This window comes from Carassius gibelio, chromosome A5 (assembly GCF_023724105.1).
Source record: "Carassius gibelio isolate Cgi1373 ecotype wild population from Czech Republic chromosome A5, carGib1.2-hapl.c, whole genome shotgun sequence".
Classification (NCBI taxonomy): domain Eukaryota; kingdom Metazoa; phylum Chordata; class Actinopteri; order Cypriniformes; family Cyprinidae; genus Carassius; species Carassius gibelio.
In genome coordinates, this window is record NC_068375.1 from 27,484,318 (window position 1) to 27,507,346 (window position 23,029).

At 36.3% G+C, this 23,029-nt stretch overlaps 2 protein-coding genes across 4 annotated transcripts; both read left to right on the forward strand.

The window, feature by feature from the left end:
* Positions 1 to 961: 961 nt before the first annotated feature.
* LOC128008913 (arrestin domain-containing protein 1) lies at positions 962 to 8,658 on the forward strand. 2 transcript variants are annotated; one of them, XM_052592915.1, is made up of 8 exons: positions 962 to 1,150; positions 4,711 to 4,821; positions 4,909 to 4,959; positions 5,789 to 5,943; positions 6,103 to 6,285; positions 6,749 to 6,925; positions 7,181 to 7,743; positions 7,975 to 8,658. In XM_052592915.1, the coding sequence occupies exons 1-7, from the start codon at positions 1,033 to 1,035 to the stop codon at positions 7,706 to 7,708; spliced, it is 1,323 nt and encodes a 440-aa protein (XP_052448875.1). In that variant the 5' UTR covers positions 962 to 1,032; the 3' UTR covers positions 7,709 to 7,743; positions 7,975 to 8,658. The 2 variants fall into 2 exon arrangements, with proteins under 2 accessions (XP_052448875.1, XP_052448874.1); XM_052592914.1 differs by having other exon boundaries at positions 963 to 1,150; positions 7,181 to 7,697.
* Positions 8,659 to 10,778: 2,120 nt separating this feature from the next.
* Positions 10,779 to 22,965, forward strand: LOC128008940 (histone-lysine N-methyltransferase EHMT1). Of its 2 annotated transcripts, none has more exons than XM_052592916.1 (24): positions 10,779 to 10,936; positions 11,483 to 11,549; positions 11,727 to 12,127; positions 13,747 to 13,846; positions 13,935 to 14,041; positions 14,146 to 14,386; positions 15,235 to 15,380; positions 15,625 to 15,768; positions 16,013 to 16,221; positions 16,341 to 16,433; positions 16,599 to 16,681; positions 16,758 to 16,864; positions 17,406 to 17,528; positions 17,711 to 17,812; positions 17,950 to 18,054; positions 18,520 to 18,674; positions 19,519 to 19,686; positions 20,259 to 20,403; positions 20,484 to 20,561; positions 20,787 to 20,902; positions 21,001 to 21,087; positions 21,651 to 21,729; positions 21,909 to 22,084; positions 22,225 to 22,965. In XM_052592916.1, exons 2-24 carry the CDS (start codon positions 11,531 to 11,533, stop codon positions 22,424 to 22,426), a joined length of 3,186 nt encoding a protein of 1,061 aa, XP_052448876.1. In that variant the 5' UTR covers positions 10,779 to 10,936; positions 11,483 to 11,530; the 3' UTR covers positions 22,427 to 22,965. The 2 variants fall into 2 exon arrangements, with proteins under 2 accessions (XP_052448876.1, XP_052448877.1); XM_052592917.1 differs by having other exon boundaries at positions 16,344 to 16,433.
* Positions 22,966 to 23,029: the final 64 nt, after the last annotated feature.

Here is a 23,029-nt window from a genome sequence, read left to right on the forward strand (position 1 = left end):
ATTGATTAACCATGCTGACATCTTCTAAATTACATTAAAAAAAAGTAACATAAAAAACAATAGCAAATTATCTTGTTTTAACTGGTAATTGAAACTTCTGAAGAAATTCAGTATACAACAACAAGTACCCATTGGAATTAATTAACAGTCTTATTAAAAGAATGCCTTCCTTGAACCAATTATGTTAGAATGAAGATTTGTTTTTAAATAATATGTCTTTGTTATTCAATATAAATAATTGTGGGGTGAAAAATTGTGCTTATACACCAATTTCCATGCTAACAGGGCTTGTCTGTGAAAACCGGCCAATTTAACAGGAATTCTGTCAACATAAAATTTTATTTAAACAAAATGTCTATGCCTCCAAGAGAATTAAATATATAATAAGGAAATACATTCCAAGGACTTTCTGTATTCTTCATAAACTCTATCAACCATTTCATTTTAAAAGTGTATTTGAGAGTATTATAATCTAAGACCTCCAGTCCCCTTGCTCTTTAGGATTACAAATTACCTTATTATTATTATTTTTTAAATAATGTGTTTTTTTTCTCCAAATTCTTTTTATAAAGAATCTGATCTATATCTTTAATAATCTTGGGAGGCACATCTAACCATAATAATGTATAAACAGATCTAGATATAGCCTACCTTTCGCCCTTTGACAGTAAAACCAGCCCAAATATTGAGATGTCCCTCAATAACCACAAATTACATTTATTTTTAGTTTTTTCAATAATTGGTTAAAAATTTAACTGACTCCTCTGTTTTTTTTTTTTTTTTTTTTTTAATATGTCAATTATGTTTAATTGGAATATTCTCTATTTCTGAAGAGGAGCAATCTTTGAGAGGAAGTAATCCAGATGGCCTGAAACACCAGTAAATTCATGTGAATCAGTTTATGTGATTGTTTTTTCTGGACTCCGAGTGACGTCAGGACATTATCTGCGTGACGTCGGCCACAGGTAAGCACTTCCTTTCCTTGTCGAGCAGTTTCGCTCACCCACCTGTTCGAGGTGGATAAAGAACAGAATGGGGAAGCTTCAGGTATTCGAAATAACTCTTAATAACAACAAAACAGTTTATAGTCCAGGTGAATCCGTCTCCGGAATTCTGAAAATCTCAACTGCACAGCCAATACAATGTAAAGGTAAGTAAACAAAAGACTCCAAACGATCGCAAACCGACCGCAGCCACCCATTGTGTTTTCTCTAGATGATTTTTAAAAGTTTCGAAATATGTTCACTTCTTAAAGTACCCCGCTTGTGTATCAGAAGTAACTTTAAATGTTAGGCCACTGGTTGTTTGCCTAGGCGCGCGCATCGAGGACTGTTGTGAGCGAAACTCGTGGCGAATCTTTTACTGACATGCCATAGCGAAGTAGTGCATAAACCTCTCACATCTTTCGTTTCTGTGTTAGATTTCCGAAATTTCCGTGAAAACCTTTAACCGGTTGTTTAAGGACTATGTTAATAAACACGTTGAAATAATTGTGTATAGCCTAGGCTACTCTACTCTGTTTCTCAATACCTTGCCAGGTGAACTTACCGCAGTATCGGTTTATCAGTTTCAGCATTTTAAAACAGCGACTAAGAAAATCTAAAAAGTGTATGAAGACCCGTATTTCACAAAAGATTTGTCAAGGAAAAATATTTCAAGGAAACAAACATATGGTTTTAAAACATGGGCATTTTTCCGAGCGCATAGTTTGCATATTTATACTTTGAACCTTCAGCAGTGAGTCGATCATTAGAACTTGAAACATCTTTTAAATCCTCCAACAAATCCAATTTTCAAATCTGCTCTCAATATCATACATAAAAACAATTTGCTGTAATACTAGTCAGACTGCTTGGTACAAAAAAAAGGGTAGTGCTTCTCACCCTCTACATGTTGATACCAGCACCTGTTTCGCCCTAGTCTCAGTGCTTTTCTACCTGTGCATGATACGGTCAGATTTCCTGACGCCACTAAACCTAACAGTCTGAATTACATATGCTGTAAAATGTTTGATTATCACAAAATAAAACTGCGGTGATTGAGATACTTGAAGGAATGTAAGCTTTAAAGAACCCAGTAATATGTGTCTTTTCTGATATGTGCAGAATAGGTTTGGGCATGTTTGGGCATCAGTTAATATGACTAGCTGTCAAAAAAGTACAAGGCTTTGTTACTTTCAATATGCATATCGAATGTATTTTCATATCCACTATACAGATATATAGAGCGCTGACTTGTGTATCTACACCCATAAAACAAATATAAGAATAACCAGCCAAATCTACTGCCAAGAAAGACAATGCAGCTACTGTTTGACTTTGGGCCTTGTCTTGGCCATGGGATCAAGGTGAAATGTCTCTGAATATCCATAAAATGACATCATTTCTGTGTAAATAAATACATTGGTAAAAAACAACTATCAGTGTGAACAAGGAAGTGTAATTAAAAGTGTGTTTGTTTTCACACGTTTTGAGAACTCCTCTGGGCTGGGCAAATGTGATAAGACTAAAACGAGTCAAGAGTGCAATCAGATGATGGTTCGAAAAAAAGTTACACCAGGTATAATGATGAGTTTTACAGTAATATGAGAAAGCAAGTCATGTGGTTATGTCAGTGGTTTGGGGCTGGTCTATTGTTTGAGCCGAGATGTTGATGATGAAGAATACTCACCGGACTGGTTCGCTCACATTCCGGATCAAGGACAACAATAGTAACAATCACACACAGTCACCATTACAAGTTAATGGAGAAATCAGCCGAAAATATAAAAAAATATATATACATTTTAGTCTTAATTTATTAATTCATTTTTTATTAAATTGTTAAAGTAGTTTATTTTTTTCTTAACTTATTCTTGTTTATTTTGCCCTCTCTTCAGGTTTATTAATCAATAGCAGATGCTTTTTTTATTTTTTTATTTATTTATTTATTTTTTTACATTTTCTACCTATACATCAGTTATTTTGTGTCAGTATAGTACCACTCTTATTCTGTTCAATAAGTCAGAGTGACCGATCATGAGATCTTTAGATTCCAGGTGTTGTTGTTGTTCACCAAGTTTCTTACTGGAGTCTCTTCTGACATATGTCCCATGGTTGCTTATGTGTGTCTTGGGGTTAGAGAGAGAGAAAAGGGAAGTGTAAGAAATAAAGCACAGCAAAGAAATAGAATCACCAAGACAAGGGTTTCAAAGAAAGAAATGGACAAAAAGACTAATACATACAAGCGTTCACACTCTAATATCTTTTATAAAGTGTCTGTATTAATATGCATATAAATCTATCAGGGGTTGCGTTGGGGATTTATTTTAGTTTGTAAAATAGCCCAGTGTTTTGTTGCAGATTGCTTTTTATTACTTTGATATTTTTCAGATTAGGTATGTTTACACACTATTTTAAGTATATTTAGATTTTCATTAAACTAGTCATGTATATAACAACTGTAAAAGTAAAATATTGTCAGGTTTTCCTTGTTAAAAATACAAATTTGGTAACTATAAATGAAGCTCATATTTATAATACATTATATGAGTTTTCTAAAGGCTTTATAGCGAATGTATAATATGTTGTATCATCTCATCTCAAACTATTGTTATGAGTAATCATAACAATAGTTTTAATGCATTATAATATTTACTTATTTGTGGTTATAGCGTAGCTTTTAAGAGTGTGGTGATTTATAATACACAATGTATCTACTTAACTTACAATGGATTATATTTCCCATAGTTATAATGTATTATGAGTCTAATATCTTGCCATTGTTAACATGTTTCTTTACTTTTGTTTAAAGAAAACAAAGGCCACTTATAAATAAAAATACACTTATAATGTTATATAAAAACGGGCTTTATAGAAAGTGTTACCAAAAATTGAATTGCAAAACATTTCTCCTGTCCCCGATGTTAATTTCGTCATGCAGCAAGATGTTTTATTTTCCTGTAACAATGACTCAAAAGGTTGCAGAAAATGTATTGAGAAATAAGAAGTAAGTTCTCTAACCTTGATGCTATGTGTGTGTCCTGGGCCTCCTTTGTTGATAGCAAATGTCTGGTACTATGGCAGTCTGAATGTTTTAATGAAACGTCCTGCTGGTAAAGTTGTAGTGATGTCAATTTAAGTTTCAATAAAGGAACAATGTTGTCATCTTGGTCCCAGATAAATCCCAGTCATCATGTACTGACCCTATTGAAATATTCTTCTAAAAAGCCTAGCTGTTGTCAGGAATTCAACATAACCTCGCACAGTGATGCATTTCTTGTCACCAGGGTTGTCATAGTTTTTAATCAGTACAGTAACACAGAACCCTAGCAAGAAAGTGTGCTTTTAATTTGATACTCTTTCCCTTCAACATTTTTTGAATTATTTGCTTTTTACTTGTGTGTGTGTGTGTATGTGTATATATATATATATATATATATATATATATATATATATATATATATATATATATATATATATATATATATATATATATATATATATATATATATATATATATATATATATATATAGTTCTGATTCTAAACAGCTGATTATCACAAAGAAGGATTCTCGGGTTGGTACAGTAATCTTCATTGACATAAGGATTTATCACTAAAATTTTAGTGGGGTACAGCAGTATTTTTCTGGGGGCTCGTGTCCCAGTAAAAAGGGTCTGGGGTCACTGCTTGATTATTTTGACTGAAACTATGTCTTATTTTATAATCAGAAATCAAAGTGAACTGCCAGGGCTTCTGTGGAGTGACCAGCAAATCAAATGACACAGACTGGACAGAGGAGGAACAGTACTTCAGCAGCTCAGTCTCAATAGCAGATAAAGGTACACAGGAGTCATGGTCTCGCTCACACATTAAATGGCAGGATGCTTGTTCAAATCCCTTACAGTTTCTCTCTGTCTGTTTCTCAGGGACTCTGAAAGATGGCGAACACAGTTTTCCCTTTAAGTTTCTCTTGCCAGGTGAGAGACGTGTTTATGTAATTGAGCTGACCTGTCACCCCACATTCCTTCAAGTCGTGTCAGAGATTAACCACTGTTTATGTTTATCCACGGCAACAGAACAACATTAAAAAAAGTCAATGTCATCTTTGTATAACCAAATACAACATTTCCAGCAGTCATTTCTCCAGTTTTCAGTATCACATGATCCTGCAGAAATCATTCTAATATGCTGATTTGGTGCTCAAGAGAGATTTCTTATGTCATTGTTGAAAATGCTTGTGCTATTTAATATTTTTGTGGAAACTGTGATACATTTTTTTAAGGGTTATTTGATAAATAGATTGTTTGAAAGAACAGCATATATTAAAAAGTAGCATTTTTTTGTAACGTAAAATTAAAAAAAGTTTGGAAGGTAGTTAATTTTCATACAGCTAAAAGTGGAACTGCATTCCTTTCGGTTCATTTTATCCACTCTTTTCACAATGTGAAGCTAAGACACATGCCAACCCATCTAGCCCATCACTGCTCGTATTGTCCGGAGCTGCTATTTGAAACCTCCATCTGCTGTTTGTCTATTATCTGAGACTTTTCAGATCCCCCTAACCGAACATCGGCACTCTCATGCTGTAACATTGGCTTTTGTGGTTTTCAGCCTTTCAAAAAATATTTGTGCTTATTGGATAATGCACCCGGCCTTTTACTTGAAAAGAACATTGTTCTAATGCAAAAGTCCAAACTTTGGTTATGAGAAGTAACTAAATTATTAGCATTGGCCTCTCTTTTTTCCATTCATTTATCTGCACCTGCAGGGCAGATCCACAAACCTCTCTAATCCTCTCTTTTGTAGCTGCTGCACCAACATCATTTGAAGGGCCTTATGGACAGATTATATACAGAGTTCGGGCTTTCATAGACACACCTCGTTTTGCAAAAGACTACAAGATAGAGAAGCCCTTCTCTATGACGAACACAGTCAACCTGAATGAAATACCTGGTATACAGGTAAATGTGCTATATAGAACTCCATAGGCCAAACTGGCAAAAAGAAAACAACCACTCATTTGAATATCCTTAATTCTGATATCTTATATGCTAATTGTACTATATGGTTTACTACCAGTGATTTACATTACTATGCTTTTTAATATTTTTTTTGTTCAGGAACCTAGCTCATCTTCTGTAACCAAGAATTTCTCATACATGCTTGTGAAGAATGGGACAGTGGAGCTGAAAGCTAAGACCAACATGCGAGGATATATCGCTGGAGAGATCATTAAAGTATTCGCTGAGATTGAAAACAAATCTGAGAAGTCAACAGGTCATGTGGTTGCTAGTCTAATGCAGGTAAAATGACACTAACAACATTACATTTTATATTAAGAACAAATGTTTTTAGTTAGTTAAAACAATTCAGTAAAGTCAGTATTTCAGGGTCAGTAAGACTTTTACATTGTTACAAAATTAACATTACATTGATCAAAGAATCCTGAATATTAAGCGGCGCAACACTGATAATAAATGTTTTTTGAGCATCAAATAATTATTTCAGAATGACAATGTAATACTGAAGACTGGAGTAGTGGCTGCTAAAAAATCATATAGGTGATTACAAGAATAAATTACATTACCTCATAAAATAGAAAGCAGTTATTTAAAATTGTAAGAATATTACAACGTTATAGTTGTAGTGCAGCCACAAGTGACTTCTTTAAAAAACATGAAAATATCTTACTGACTCCTAACATTTGAATAGTAGTGTACTGTTATTATGAAATGATCCTCACTGTTGCTTATCTCTTCATTTTAGAAAATTACGTATAATACCAAGAAGCCGACAAATGACTTGCGGTCAGTAGCAGAGGTTGAAGGACCTGGAGTTAAGGGTGGACAAAAAACTGAATGGAAAGAGCAGATTATTGTACCTCCTCTTCAGCTGTCCTCCCTGACTGATGGAAACCTCATCCAGATCTGCTACTATATTCAGGTGATTATTTAAATGAAGTTATTGTTACACCTATATTAAGATAACAATGTAATTTAAAGTGACACTTTTTTTTCTGTAAGAATTTTTCTCCATTGTGGAGCGTTTAATAATATGTGGCTGTACTGTACATAATCACTGGTAACATGTATATCAGAGATGTGCATTTTATCAGAAGTTCATGCAAATTGCATTTGGTATTTCCTGCTTCCTTCCTGTCATTGGATCTCATCTTGATATTCATTTCTGCTTTTCCAGGTCTATTTGAAATACCCAGAGGTGTCATTAACTCTTCCCATTTACATTGGAAGTGTTGCAGTTGATCCAACTCAGCCTCCCCCCTCCCGGACAGGTCCACCCATGCCAGCCCCACGTAACAACCCCACCCCTGCCCCTGCCCCTTCTCCTGTTGCTGCTCCCGCCGAATCTGCCCCTCAAACCCTGCCACCACGCACAACCCCAAAACCTGCACCAAAACCCAGGCCTCGCAGCTCCTACACGTCCCCCAGTGCGCCTCCTTCTGATCTGTACCCAGAGCTCCCAGGTGTGGCTAACTACAGTGAGGAAATGCCAAAAAGTCCACTGCATGGTTCCCAGACTCCAGTGTCTCCCAATGCATTCAGCTACGCTCCTGGACTCAGCTTCAAACAGAAACCGAGCTCCCTTGGCCCATCAGCACCCCCCTTAAGTTCATCTACCATCCCTCAAGACACAAATCAAATGTCCTCTCCAGCGAGCTTGCCTCCAAACAATAGGAGTTCAGCATATCCACATGGTATGACATAATTATTCCACTGAAACCTTTTGAGTGGTAAGGAAAGGTAAAGGATGGATCATGTCATATAAAATCTATAATCTGAAAAATAAACACACACACACACACACACACATACAGTATATACATTTGTTTTTCAAATGTATATATATCTATATATTATATATAATTCATTAAATTTAAAGTTTATAATTGCATATTATTATTATGTTTGATTGTGCTTTAGGTGTGGAAGTGTTACATGGTGATTTAATTTGGTTTTATTTCTTTTTGACAGAGCTTCCCCCTCCTTATGAAGATGGCTGCAATATATAGGATGTTTCCCAACCATATGAAGAAGGGAGAAAAACATTGAAACTATTCATATCACTCCTGTGACTTTATAATAAATGCAGACCTCAAACATTGTTGAACCAAATATGTATTTATACAAATTCTGTGTTCTTATGAGATCTGTGCTCTCAAGAATGTTTAACCCATTTAACCTAAGCGATCAGCTGCTACAAAACTTAAGATTTGGCAGCTGTTATGCCAAACATTTGGAAAATGCTTATCATATTTGTCATTGCAGATGATCTTTAAAATATATCTGCCTCTCGTAAAGTTATTTTACCACTTGTTTTTAGGAGTTTTATCAGGAGTGTAATTTTTTAGGAAGAGCATTCAATCCTCTTTTACTAGACTATACCTTGTTTTGTACATTTGTGCTTGCAATCACAAAATCCCCAGGAACAATTTTATTTGGCATGTTTAGGCGTTATTTTGATGTTCCTGATATTCTAAGGTAGAATCCAGTTTGATTTGAAATTTTAATTTTATATGCACAGATCCTCAAGACTTTTTACAAGACTGCTGAATATATCAAGTTTTGTTATTTAATTATTCATTTCTCACTTTAGTGATTCATTTCTGCCTTTGTTAGTATTGCACACTACATGCATATTAAAAACTTTTTTTTGTATTTAAATGGTGATTTACATTTATATATAGTGTACAGATGAATAAAAAAAATTAATTGAAAAAAAAATCTTGCATTTTGTACTGTTAAACAGAATGGAAATTAATTATTGCCATTGTTTGTGACTTTTATATGGATCTTTGATAAGCTTATTGCCTATAGGTGAAGATCCATTGAAGCAACTGAACAGTAGAGCTTGCTTAAAAGCATCAACAGTGGCCTTAACTCAAGCTGTTTGTGTACCATAATGTAGCAAGTGTGAAAGGAGAAATTATAGACTTTAGCCTTTAAGTGCAAGTGGAAAATGTGACATTGGAAAATGACTTTCAGGGTGGTCTGCAATTTCACAAGAAATTTCTGAAGGAACAGTTATTCTTTGGGGCTCAATGTGTTGAAATTCTAAATCTAAATAATCCCAATAATGTCATATTTAATTTTATTGTGATCTACATATGATATAAATGTTTCTTCCAGTTAGGTCTTATATGGTTTGTTGAATGATTTGTAGTTTGTACACACGCAAAAATGCAGAAATTTTTTTTATTTCTCATTCGTTCCCAATGACTGCAAACAACACAAGTGTGACTTTTTTTAAACAACCATTTAGCTTTTTCGAATCAAGTCCATGTTTTTTTTTTTATTTATTTATTTATTGTGGTCACACAGCAACTGCCATAAAAGTAATCAAGTTTCATACCATTTCGATGAATAGGGATTTTTTAAACAAATATTTCGGTCTAAATGACTGATCAACACCAGGGGCCCATTTCAATAAGGAGGCTCTAAATTATGCCATACAATTTATACGCAAAAATACGCATAAATTAACCAAACAACTTCCCTGTGCAATGGATTATGGGGGCCCGAAATATACATCAGTTGTATGGTACCCTTTGACATCCTTCATTCCATTGAGCCCTTTTAAGTGGCCAGTTTTGAGCACTTCGGTTTGGAACAAGTCTTTAATATACAGTAGCGATTGTTTTCAATCCGAAATGCCCTTTTAGAGGGTGATATATCTCAGTATGCGTTCCACTCCACATTTAGACACTCACTTGCAAACTTCCCTAAGCACTTCCTCTATTTTGACCGAAGTAGCGAGTCTTGCCTTGTCTGTGTAAGCTATGTAAACACTTGCATTTCTACAATACTATAAGTGTGTCCCATCAGTTGATGAAAAGTTTGACACACACTTGTGGTCTTCAAGGTCACTTGAACACTTGGGCCAAATACAGAAAATACATCATAGAAGTAGTCGAGTGCAAAGGTCTAAATCTTTTGCTTGTGAACTAAAAAGTTATGGAAAATTACAAGATAATTAGTTTACTCTAAAACAGTATTTTTGGTTAAGTAAAAAAACACAAAAGAAACTCCATATATCCCCACCCCAAACAGCTCATATGTAAAGTTAAAAAAAAAACAATTTTTTTTATTTATAACATTTGTAACAGCCCAAGCATAGGCCTACCTATATACATAGAGAATGCTGCACCGAACAAAGTCTTGAGGGGAAAAATGTAAACAATAAACCAACTCCACGGTGGATTCTAGTGATCAAGGACTTATTAGGACCTTCTGATTCAGCATATTCCAAGGGTTCTGACAATTTGTGCTACCCACTCAGATTGTGCTACCTCCCATTAAACCGATAGGTAGCACAAATCGATAGTGAAACATGCGACCCATCAGATTGTGCTACCAGAATGTTATTCATGTGGTTTGAGGCTTTTTTAAATGTCCATACCTACCCCTACCCTAAACCTGCCCACCTATACCACCCTTACCCCAAACATACCCTTAAAATAATGCAAATATATTTTTGGTAGCACAATCTGACAAGAGCATATGGGGTACACCCAGTACACCTGCCCAGTAGTGGGTACCATGGTTGAACTGGGACAAAAAATCGTGTATATGTATATATACACACTACCAGTCAAAAGATTTTGAACAGTAAGATTTTCATGTTTTTTAAACAAGTCTCTTCAGCTCACCAAGACTGCATTTACTGATCCAAAATACAGCAAAACGGTAATACTGTGAAATATTTTTACTATTTAAAATAACTCTTTTCTATTTGAATACGTTAACCTTCTTTCTGAAACGGGCCTCTGAGGGTTAAAGTAAACTCTCCCCCACCAGTAGAGCGCGCGGCGTGGTCACGTGACAGTCGCAGTGTGTTCATGTAGCAGGGAAGTGGAGGAGAGAGGAAGACGAGCCTCTAAACTTTTGGATTGAACTGAGTTATTTTACAAAAATGCAAACCATCATAAGATAACGGGTAAGCATGTGCAAAGCAATCGTTTTCGTAGACAAATATCCCACGACGAATGTAGTTTGTAGATTTGTTGTGGCTGGTGTCATGCGCGTCTGTTAGCTAACGTTAAATTGTTTTATGTTGTTCATGTAACGTTAATTCCGCCCACAATTAATGAGCGCGCTGCGTCTGACATAAACATTAACAAATGTTATATTCCTCAGTTAATAAGACACAGGGAATCATTAACCTAATAGGCGCTCACGCTTTTCTAGAAATGCAAATAAAGTAAGATTTAGTGATTTTGAGGGCCGAAGGGAGATATGTTGGCCGTGTCTCAGAATCTATTGTGATATCCAGACAGCATTTGATGGCCAAAATGTTTTAATTAGGCAGCTTACTAGATTTGGGAAAGGGAGAACTTCAGAGCTTGATATATACATTATTTTGCATCCATCAGTACCAATAAACACATTACAGTAACACAATAACACATGCAATGAAACATGCAAATATTGATCAGACCAATTATTGTTCTGTTTCGAATTATAACACTGCAAATTCTCACAGAGGAAGGAACTTGGAGGTCTTCTTAAATTGCTCCAGGTTCCCCCTGCCATGGCCAAATCCAAGAAAGGTGAGTTCCTTGATTTCAAGGTTATTCATAATGACATTCCTGTCACTGTGCAAGTTCTGGTCAGTTAATGCATCCCATACCAAAAAAAAGCATCTGGTATTCTTCAGATTTGATTCCCGTATCAAGTGTGAAATGCACATTGTTTACATACTTTAGTTCATCATGCTGTTCTTGTAGGTGTGGACAGCCCTGCTGACCCTCCGAGAAGAGGCAGGAAGCCCAAATCCCTTGGTGCTGCTCCAAAAGTTTGTAAACAACCGAGTACTCTAGACAGCACAAAGAGCACAGGGGCTGGCTTTCAGCTACTCTCTGGCCAGACATCCCCCAAGCTACCAGCTGAAAACATCATTGCAGGAAGCCATGGCTCTATCCAGGAAGATAAACAAGATGCTCCAGAAACACAGAGTTCTGAGTCTGGTTATGCCGCCAAGAGCATCACCACTTTGTCCTTACCTGCAGCCAGACAGGACGGGGATGCCCAGAGAGGGTCGGAGGAGTTAAAAGGTGTGAATCCTAATCCACCACGTTTGGCTTGGAAAACCATGGTTAGACCCGCGCCAGCTCCATCTGCTCTGAAGGTAGCCTGCTGTTTGCTTATGTAGTTTCTAGTTCATAGTAATAAGTCATGGGTATTTGTTAACCAAAAGTGAATGGGGCTAACATTTCTGAATATGATTCGGAGATTTATACACATTTATACATGTTATCTTACTTATGCACTTATTTAAAGATTAAAAAAATGTTTTTTAAGGTCTCTCATGTTCACCAAGGCAACATTTATTTAATGACAATACAGTAAACAACAATATTACAGTTTTTCTCAGTCTCTTTGGTACATTTCTCGAATCAAACTCACAATTTGCAAAACAGTAAGTGCATTTCTCAAAACAACTTGTACAAATAGCAAAACACCATGGATAACCTGCAAAAGCCAGTCTTCTGCTCAAAATCCTTAGTTCATCTCTCAAAAATAAATATCTGTGTCAATGAACATGTCAGTGCCATCAGAACGACAAGTCCTTGTGTCATTGTGTACGGATAAGACAGTCAAATTGTTTAGTCATGTTGTCAATATAACAGTTCTCTGGAGGGATGTTCTGATGTAAACTATTGCAACATTTTGGATGACAGTTACTGTATTGAACAGTATGTCATATGCTTATGTATGCCATATAATCATTTCAAAAGTACACATTTACTCATTACTGTATGTGGGGTATTGACTGAAAGAGACTGGATTGAATTCCCAGTTACACTTTTACAGTACTAGTGGTCTGGCCAAAAAAAAACATTTTTTCACAATGTCATTGTGATATAGAAAAGGAAAAATAAATATGGGCACAAAGATGAAAATAAGTCAATTGTCAGAATGTGTAACTCTTGTGTTGTCCTCTGTCTATACAGTATAAGCTTTCCAACTGAAGATTCATGAGATGAACCTTTGAGCTATTTCAGAGAAATGGTTTATCATTGGTTTATCATCTACTTTCTGTTCATCAGTAAATATTCACTTGCACAATTCATGCCAAATTGACAAAAAGTCTAATAATAATGTGTAAAAAAAAGTTTATGACAACTAGATTAACCATTTTGCATTTAATGATTTATACGATGAACTAAAGACTAGATGTTTTGGGGGGTAAGACTATTGCACAGAAAACTATATAATAAATTTTGAGCAACATGACATAAGCAACTGATAATGTAGGAAACAACAGAGAATTGTACATAATCATTTGCATGGATGTACCAAAGCATTTGCAGCTTGTTCAAAGAAATGAGAAACTGCTTTTTTGATGTGCACAAGTGAAACGATGATGTGAGAATTGAAAAGGGTAGTTTTGAGAATTTCAATTCTGATCTGAGAAATGTACCAAAGTGACTGAGAAAAACTGCAAGAAATATTTTGGCAATTTAAAATACCTGTTTTCTATTATTATATATTTTTAAAATGTAATTTATTCCCATCAAAGCTGAATTTTCAGCAGCCATTATTGCAGCCTTCAGTGTCACATGATTCTTCAGAAATCATTCTAATATGATGATCTAGAAACATTTCTGATTTTAGCCACAGTTTAAACATTGTGATACATTTTTTTTCAGGATTCTAATGGATTCTGATTATTAGAAAATACTTTATATATATATATATGTATCTCATATGTATATGTCTGTTTTTACTAATGCAACAACATAGACAATGAACAGAGAGAAAAGTGCATATGAGAGAGATGTGGAGTCCTCGTCCACACAGCATCTCAGTTTACCTCAGGAACTCAAAGACTCAACACAAACCGGTGAGGACCTTTAGCATGATAACTTCTTTGTTTAGAGAACAAGAGAATGAAACAAACGACCTGTACCTTTGTTTGTATTCTTCTGCAGCCTCCAAGAAGAAGAAAAGAAAAATGGGCTTATATAATTTTGTTCCCAAAAAGAAACTGAAAGGGTCCAAGAAACCGAATGTCTCGTTGTCCACTTCAAATGTGCAGGTCTGATATCTTGCACATTAGAGACTAATTCCATATGTGGGAAATTGAGTCATTTATCTCAGACAAATCTGAACAGTTACGATTTTTGTTTCCAAACCCTGCAGGAGGATTCACATACAGCTGGATCCAAAGGTGGACAAATGTCCATTGAGGAGGCATTCAAAAATAGAGTTAGTCTTCCTGAGAAACCAGAGAAGCAGACGTCAGCAGCTGAGAGAGAAACTGTAGCTTTACCGCCTAAGAACAAGGAAACAGAGGACCTTCCTCAAGGCCACGCTGAAGAATACACAGAGCTGCCTCTTCATGCTCTGGCTCATGAAAGCATGTTCACAGCAATCCCCACAGGTAGATCAAATCTGCACCTGGAGACAAAAGAATTGGAGGTCCACCACTTGCTTGCTTTTTATGTATTTCATGCTACCACCTCATGAAATATGTGTACCTCCTATCTGTTTATGTGATAGGGTGATCTCAGAATGAGCAGAGACAGGTTTCAGAAAGAGCATTCTGACATTGTGAGGCAGTAAGATCACACGACAACATAAATGCAGACTTTTTGTAAAAAAATAAACACCTTATGTCGCATATTTGTTTGATTTCATATTACATCATAATCAGAAAGAAACAAATGGCAGATCAGGGAGGGTTTAGTTGCATAGGACATTCTAGAATCAAATGAAGAAGAGGTTCGCTTTCTGGTACCTAAATCAGAATCAGAATCAGAATGAGCTTTATTGCCAGGTATGTTTACACATACGAGGAATTTGTTTTCGTGACAGAAGCTCCGCAGTACAACAGAATGACAGCGACAGAACATAAAACACATAATAAAAGAATAAAAAATACAAATATGTAGACAGTGAATGACAATATACAAATGACAATTGTAGGCAGGTATGTTACAAAGTGAAGTCATGTATGTACATATATATTGTGTGCAAAAATTTAAGTGTATACTAAGTATGTGTGTTAGATAAATAAAGTGTGTGTGTATATAAATATAAAGTGTAGTGTGTTCGCAGTTATTATCAGCTGTTCAGAAGATGGATTGCCTGAGGGAAGAAACTGGTCCTGTGTCTGGTTGTTCTAGTGCTCAGTGCTCTGTAGCGTCGACCAGATGGCAACAGTTCAAAGAGGGAGTGTGCTGGATGTGAGGGGTCCATAAAGTGGACTTATGTTTTTGTGTTCATCAGGTTTGCCGAAGGATAAAGAGAACATGGAGGCTGATGACTCGCTAGAACCTCCACTGTGCAGCTGTCGCATAGAGGCACCGAAGAACCAGGATGTAGTAACTCTTGCTGAGGGCAAGTGCATGGCTGTAGAGAGTGTTGATGGCCAGGTAAAGCATGTTTCAGGTTTCAAAACATCTGTCTGTAAAAGGGTAACAAAATGAAACCATTAACTACATTCATGCCACTGGAACGGTCATGTCTTAGGGTGCTGAGTACAGTTACTTTCCCACAGTAACTGTAGTGTAGGCTTTTTATGTATGATGATGCATTATACTAATGTGATCGATTAGTGAATGGTGAATTGATTTGAAGAAAGTGGGTATTAAAAAATACTTTTCTCTCTCTCTCTAGCTGAGTTTATGTCGGAAGGTGATTCTGAAGCAGGAAATGATGCGTCCCTCTCTGAGGATTCCTTTGCTGGTGTTGTGTGAGGATCATCGTGCGGGCATGGTGAAACACCAGAGCTGCCCGGGCTGCGGCTTCTTCTGCAGGGCTGTAAGTAAAACATACGCTAGCATTTAAAAGTTTGGTGTCGGTATAGGGCTGTGCAAAAAATCAAATGCAATTTTCATTTTCATTTTTGTGCATCTCGTCAGTAAAGGCGCTCCTGTGATAGTAGTAAATGGAAGTCGTGGCCTAATGTTTAGAGATTTGGACTGAATAATAATTCAGCTATGGAGGTTAAACCCTGATACACTGAAATTACAAATCTAATATTATAGCGGTGTGTCTAATCCAGGGGAGGTTTATGGAGTGTCAGCCAGATGGGAACATCTCTCACCGCTTTCACCAGAGCTGTGCCTCTCTGATCCGAGGTCAGGTCTACTGCCCCCACTGCGGCGAGGAGGCTAGTCATGCTAAGGAGGTCACAATCCCCAAACCTGACTGTGTCACTGCAGTGCCAACGGCTGCTGTGCCCGCGCTCAAAAGAGACACCGCCTTAATGGAGTAAGTGTAGTTCATCCTGGTGTTTGCAAATGTTTATCTCTGTGTTCACATATAATGTTGTGATGTGTATCCACACCCTACTAATGTTGTTATATATTCGTTTTGAATGTGTCTCACAGCAGGGCTAAAGTGGACTCTGTAACTGTTGGTGGAGCAATAGACCCTGCTAAAGAATCACTGGAAAGCATTTTAAATGCTCTTGAGGATGGGAAGTAAGGATCTGCACCTGCATCAGTCCTATTTTGGTCCTGTTCATCAGTGATGTTCTGATCCTGTATCATTAATTAAATGCATTAGATTGAAACGCATTTATTTGACTGTTCACCATTTGTAGATTTGCTTTGTTTGCTTAAAATAAGTATTACATATTTTTAAAGGTATAAGAAATTTAAGCTGCCCCCAAAGCAGCTGTATTTCTCTGCTAAGAGAGGAGAGCTCCAGAGGATTCTGCAAATGCTGGGTATGACCTTTTTCAAGAAATCGGTCTTATATCAAACTTTGTGATCGATAACTGTGATTGTTTTGATGGTAATCAGTGGAAGGTGTGGACCCAAACTTGCGGATGGACAGCGAGAAGAGGAAGACTCCCTTGCATTGTGCTGCTGAGGAAGGACATAAAGAGATCTGCCATATACTAGTGCAGGTACTGCTTATGCTAGTAAAACCCATTCACATTCAAAAATGATTTGTTTCTAAGTATACACTACCATTCAAAAGTTTAGGGTCTTTACGTTTTTTTTTATGTTACTGTAAAAGTCTTTTATGCTCAGAAAGGCTGAATGTTTTTAATTAAAATACTGTTAAAACAGATATTGATAGATATTATAACAGTTTAATTTATTTTTAAATTAATGTTTCAATGTTATTCCGGTGATGGAAAGTTGAATCACTCAAGTCTTCAGTGTCACATTTTTCTTCTAATTACCTTTTTTTTTTTATTGCATTCATTTTTATTAACATGTTTTATTTATGATAATTAAACAGTTGTAATAAGACCTTATGCCATTACTTTGGATACTGTGGGTATTGAACTTAGATTATTTTATTATTATTATTATTATTTTAGATTTTATTATAATTTTTTTAATATTCAATTTTCCATGAGTACATTTAATAAAATATGCTTATCCAATATAATGAATGTAAAACTGTAGAATATAAATAATCTGTTGATCTCTCTATAGGCTGGTTCGAATGTGGATATATGTGATGTGGAGCAGAGAACTCCCCTGATGTACGCCTGTGAGAACAATCATCTAGAAACAGTGAAATACTTGCTGAAAGCTGGTGCTTCTACTGGGCATAAGGTATGATAGCCAGTCTTTTTCTGTCAATCATCTGTGAGATACAAAATGTTTTGCTACAGTTATCTTATGCTGTGCATTGAGTTAATGAGGTATTGAAGTCCCTAAGCCACTGTATGCCATTTGTTCAGACTGCAAGGTATGTTCATGCTTAAAATGTAGTCATTTATCCCTTCACTTCACAGGATATGAGAGGCTCTACATGTCTTCACTTGGCAGCCAAAGGAGGAAACACAGGTGTGCTGCAGTATCTTGTCTCCATTCCATCCATAGACGTCAACTGTAAGGTAACACTGTGCATGAGTACATGTCATATTTATTTACCCTTAAATACATTTTTTTGAGAATGTTATATGCAGTACTTGACAGCGGAACTAAAGGGATTATAACAATTGATTGAGATTGTGTTTTTTCTTCTGCGCAGGATGATGGTGGGTGGGCTCCTCTTACCTGGGCAACTGAGAACATGAATCTAGAGCAGGTGAAGATGCTGATCTCAGTGGGAGCTGATGTCCAAATAAGAGATAAGGTCTGTGACTGAGCATTTCATCTCAATTTTTCAGCTTTTTGATGCAGTTCTTTCACCTTGTTTGATGATCTTTAAAATCAGACTGCACAAACGCATTGTCTGCAGATTATGGATTTCTGGCAGAGCAAGTACACTAACATTTAAAAAAGTAATGCATTCTTTTATTCGACAAGAAGGCATGAAGTGACAGTAAATACATTTACATTGTTACAAAAAACATTTTTCAAATAAATGCTCTTCTTTGAACTTTCTATTCATAAAGAATCCCTGAAAAAAGCCGTTTTCAACCTTGATAACAAAAAATAAATGTTTCTTGAGCTCCAAATCAGAATATTAGAATGATTTCTGAAGGATCATGTGGCACTAATCTAACACTAACCCCAAACTTTGGAACACTAGATTTTATCAACCAGAGATTTGATCATCCAGGGATGAATTTTGCTTGCGGTCTGATGTGTTATCTAGGAGGAGAATGTCTGCCTCCACTGGGCGGCGTTCTCTGGCTGTGATGAGATCGCTCAGCTGCTGCTTGACAAGAGATCTGACCTACACGCTGTGAACATCCATGGAGACTCGCCTCTCCACATTGCTGTCAGACAGAACCAGCTGGACTGTGTAATGTAAGTGTAGAACACAAAGAGTATACCTAGTTAACTGGGTGCAAGACCCTTTATATGAGCACTGAAATACAGAAGATATATTGATGTTATACCAAAGTCCCTTCAGTGAATGTCTTTGGGATCAATTGGATGATGGAAATTTCCAAAATATATTGTCCACCATATTGAGAATTCCAGTGTCTTCCATTAATTTTTCTACTAGTGGTCCACTTTTAGTCAGGTCACCTTTATTTTTGTAGCGCTTTATACAATACAGATTGTGTAAAAGCAGCCGCTTAGACATGGGAAAATATCAGAATCAATTAAGATTGGTCAATCATGGAGACAATTCAGATTCGGCTGTAAAGCAGCTCTAAAATACAATAGTGTCATTATTTATCTTAAAGGGATGCTCCACCCTAAAATAAAAATGTTGTCATTAGTCACTTATCCCCATGTCATTCCAGCCAGTAAAAGCTCAGTTCGTCTTCAGAACACAAATTAAGATATTTTAGATGAAAACCTGGAGGCTTGAGACTGTCTCATAGACTGCCAAGTAAACAACAGTGTCAAGGTCCATAAAAGGTATGAAAAGTCATCGTCAGAATACTCCATCTGCCATCAGACATACAATCTGGGTTATATGAAGCGACGGGAACACTTTTTGTAAGCGAAGAAAACAAAAATAACGACTTTATTCAATAATTCCTTTTGTCAACAGTCTCTTCTGTGTTACTCCATATCACCGTGCTGTGTATGTTCTTCTGTGTCATCCGCACCCCAAGAATGAACTGTTTTTACATGTATTTAGCTTTGATTTGAAATAAAACATTGCATCCTTGTGGTGTGGATATATGCCGTATAGGCTGTTTTTGTCACGAGGAGCAGATGTAAATCTGAAGAACAAGGACGGCGAGACTCCTTTGGACTGCTGTAGTATAAATTCCAAGGTGTGGACAATCCTGAATACCAATAAGAAGCTGACCGATGCTCGGAGAGGCAGAGACAGCCTAAGAGAAAGACTCCTCTGCAGGTAATGCAAGAATACTAGGCTCAAATCTTTCTGTTTTGCAGGGTAATACCACAGACTTTTTTTTGTTACATATTCAAAATTGTGACTTTTTGTTCATACAGATATTTAACTGAACTACAATTTATGGTAAAATAAATGATTGGAAATGTAAATTGATACTTGCTGCTGGCATGCTAAAGCAAAATATAGAGACAACTGTCTTAAAAATATTTTTCAATACAGTATTCCAAGCCTCCACATAAATGCTAAGATGTTTCTTGGAATATGGAACTCCTATGAATTTCAAGTCCACGTGCTGTTCTGTAATGCAGTTTTCATATTGAATTAATCGGTGCTGCTTATTTTCAAACAAGATTTTTACAGCTTCTGTTCCATACTGAAAACCAATGAAAACTGACTACACCTGGATCTTTATCCCATTCATTTAGCTTGACCACAAGAAATCTATAGTCTCCACACATTTCTAAGTCTGCCTCCTGCTTTTCTTTGGAAAGAAGAAATGTATTCAACGTTTTTCACAGAATGTGGGGAAATATTATTTGATTGTGGGACTGTTGTGTGTTGGCTTTCAGAGATGTGTCCCGAGGCTATGAGGACGTCCCTGTGACATGCGTGAATGGGGTGGACCATGAGCCCTGCCCCAGCAACTTCAAATACGTTCCAGATAACTGTTTTACTTCTCAAGTGAATATAGACGAGAACATAACACATCTACAGGTAAGAGGCTCAGGGAATTGTAGGTTAACACTGTTATTTCAGCTATTTGAAGTTCTCATCTCTCTCTCTCACTGGAATAGCACTGCAGTTGTAAAGATGACTGTGCATCAAGCAGCTGTATCTGTGGCCAGCTCAGCATGCGCTGTTGGTATGACAAGGTAAGATGCTGCTAGTGCTGAATTATTCACATTAGCAAAATAAATGCCATAGGAATAATTCAGTGCCATAAACAATAGATGTTGCCAATCCTAGCTCTTTCGCAGCTGTTTCACATCATATTAACTGTCACTGATCATGATCAAGCTGTGATTCCATCATGACCATATGATTTGTGTAATGCTTCTTATTAAAATTAGTAGTATTTATGATTTCTTTGTGCCCAGGATGGCCGCTTGTTGAAAGAGATGTGCAGGGATGATCCACCCTTCCTGTTTGAGTGTAACCATGCGTGTTCCTGTTGGAGAACGTGCCGAAATAGAGTGATACAGAATGGCCTTCGGTAGTATAAGTAGTATATATGTATTTTTGCATATTCTCTGAACGTGTTGTAAACTTTGAATTTATGTTCCTGTAACTTTCAAATTCTCTTGTCTTTAGGGTCAGACTGCAGGTGTTTAGGACCGAGATGATGGGCTGGGGTGTCCGAGCACTGCAAGATATTAATGAGGGAGCTTTCGTTTGCGAGTATGACCCTTTCTTCAGATCTATTGTTTTACACATTAATAATAATAATGATAATAATAATAAAAACATGCTTATTACATAAATATAAGCATGAACCCACAACAAAATTATTCAAAGGCTTTTCTAGTTGTTTGTGATTTACTTGATTAGGATTTTTAAATATATTTTTGGATTTCTACCCAGTAATTTATTTAGGGCTTGGTGCATCTAAAGAAACTTTATATTTGTTATAAAAATTTCAGGTATGGAAATGGCACTTTTAAAATCATATGCAGGACAGAGGGAATCCTGGTTCTTTAAAGATAAAATAAATTAATTAATATGAACTATATTTCAGTATATTAGTTGTTTTTGTTTATTTTAAATCATTTTAAGTTATCGTGATGCTTCTTTGGACATTTGCTGAAATCTCCTTCAGACTGCAGTGTCAAGGATATTGATTTAAGGTCAAATTTGCTACAAAAATGAAAGCCATTAGGAGAATTATCAATTATTCAGGCATGATTAATTTCATGCTGTTTTGGTCCAATACTTGTGCCCTGAGGATTTTTCTTTGTGAGCAGGTTTGCTGGCGAAATCATTTCAGATGGAGAAGCTAATGTTCGTGAAAATGACTCCTACATGTTCAACCTAGACAATAAGGCAAGTCTTTTCAAAATTATGCTAAAATATAAGATTATCATTTTCTCAAGTGAGTGCTTTTCATACATGCCACCTTCAGGGGGCGCTAAAGTATGTTAAAATGTGAATAAGCTCAAGCACACCTATTTTAAATCGTTTTTCTCTTTGTGTGTATTTAATGGTGCTTTTTAATTTACTAGGTTGGAGGTGTCTACTGCATTGATGCCCAGTTTTATGGAAATGTTAGTAGATTTATGAATCACCTTTGTGAACCAAATCTATTCCCGGTACGGGTGTTCACCAAACACCAAGACATGCGCTTCCCTCGAATTGCACTCTATGCAAGCAAGGCTATTCAAGCTGGAGATGAGCTTGGGTAAACCTTTTTATATATTTTTTTTCTTCCAGCTCTTTTTGTCCTTATTATTTGTTTAATGTATCCATTGATACATGTGTAATCAAAGCAATTCCCCAGGTTTCTTGAATTAAAAAAAAATTTCTTTTGTCTTTCATCAGCTTTGACTATGGTGATCCCTACTGGCAAATCAAGAAAAAGTACTTCCGTTGTCAGTGTGGCTCTGCAAAATGTAGATACTCTGAGACCATTCTGGGCCAGAATCCCGCGGACAGCTCAGTTCATGCGCTCGGTGATCAGACCATTGCTCAGGTGGAACACATCCAGTCAGCTAACACAGCTGTAGCAAGAACTCAACCCTGAGCCCTTCACACATACAACAGGATTTGCTGAGATCTTTAACAAATTAATACGGTCAGGAGTGCAATGCATCATTTCTTAAATCTCAGCTTCAAGGAAGATACAGAGATACAGCATCTTTTAGTTTATCACCACACTGTTGAGGGTATAATAAGACTTTTAATCAAAGGTGCTTTGGGCCTTTTTTTTTTTTATCTGAATCTGTCTCACAAAGATTTTATTTGCTTTGGATGATGGAGAGGCTCCTTAATGGTATGAGATATAGGCACTATTGTATTAGACTTGTATACATTTTTAAGCATAAACTGTTATAGACTTGGTATAAAAAAAGGTTTTTTGGCTGATTTTCATAAGCAAAAAAGAAAGTAGTAGTAGAACAGATGGACAAGTTCTGCTGTCTTTTTTTACTCCATGTCTTCTCAGGAGCAGAGATCAGGGCTGTTTTCTAATCAGTTTTTCCATGTATTGCAATTTCACTATGAAATGGTTACAGAATTTTAATATCATACATGTGATAAATAAAGCTTTAGTGATGTTTTTAATTATTCATTTGATAATTTGTAATGTAGCTGTGACCTATTTGTTGGTATCTCATGCTGGACCACT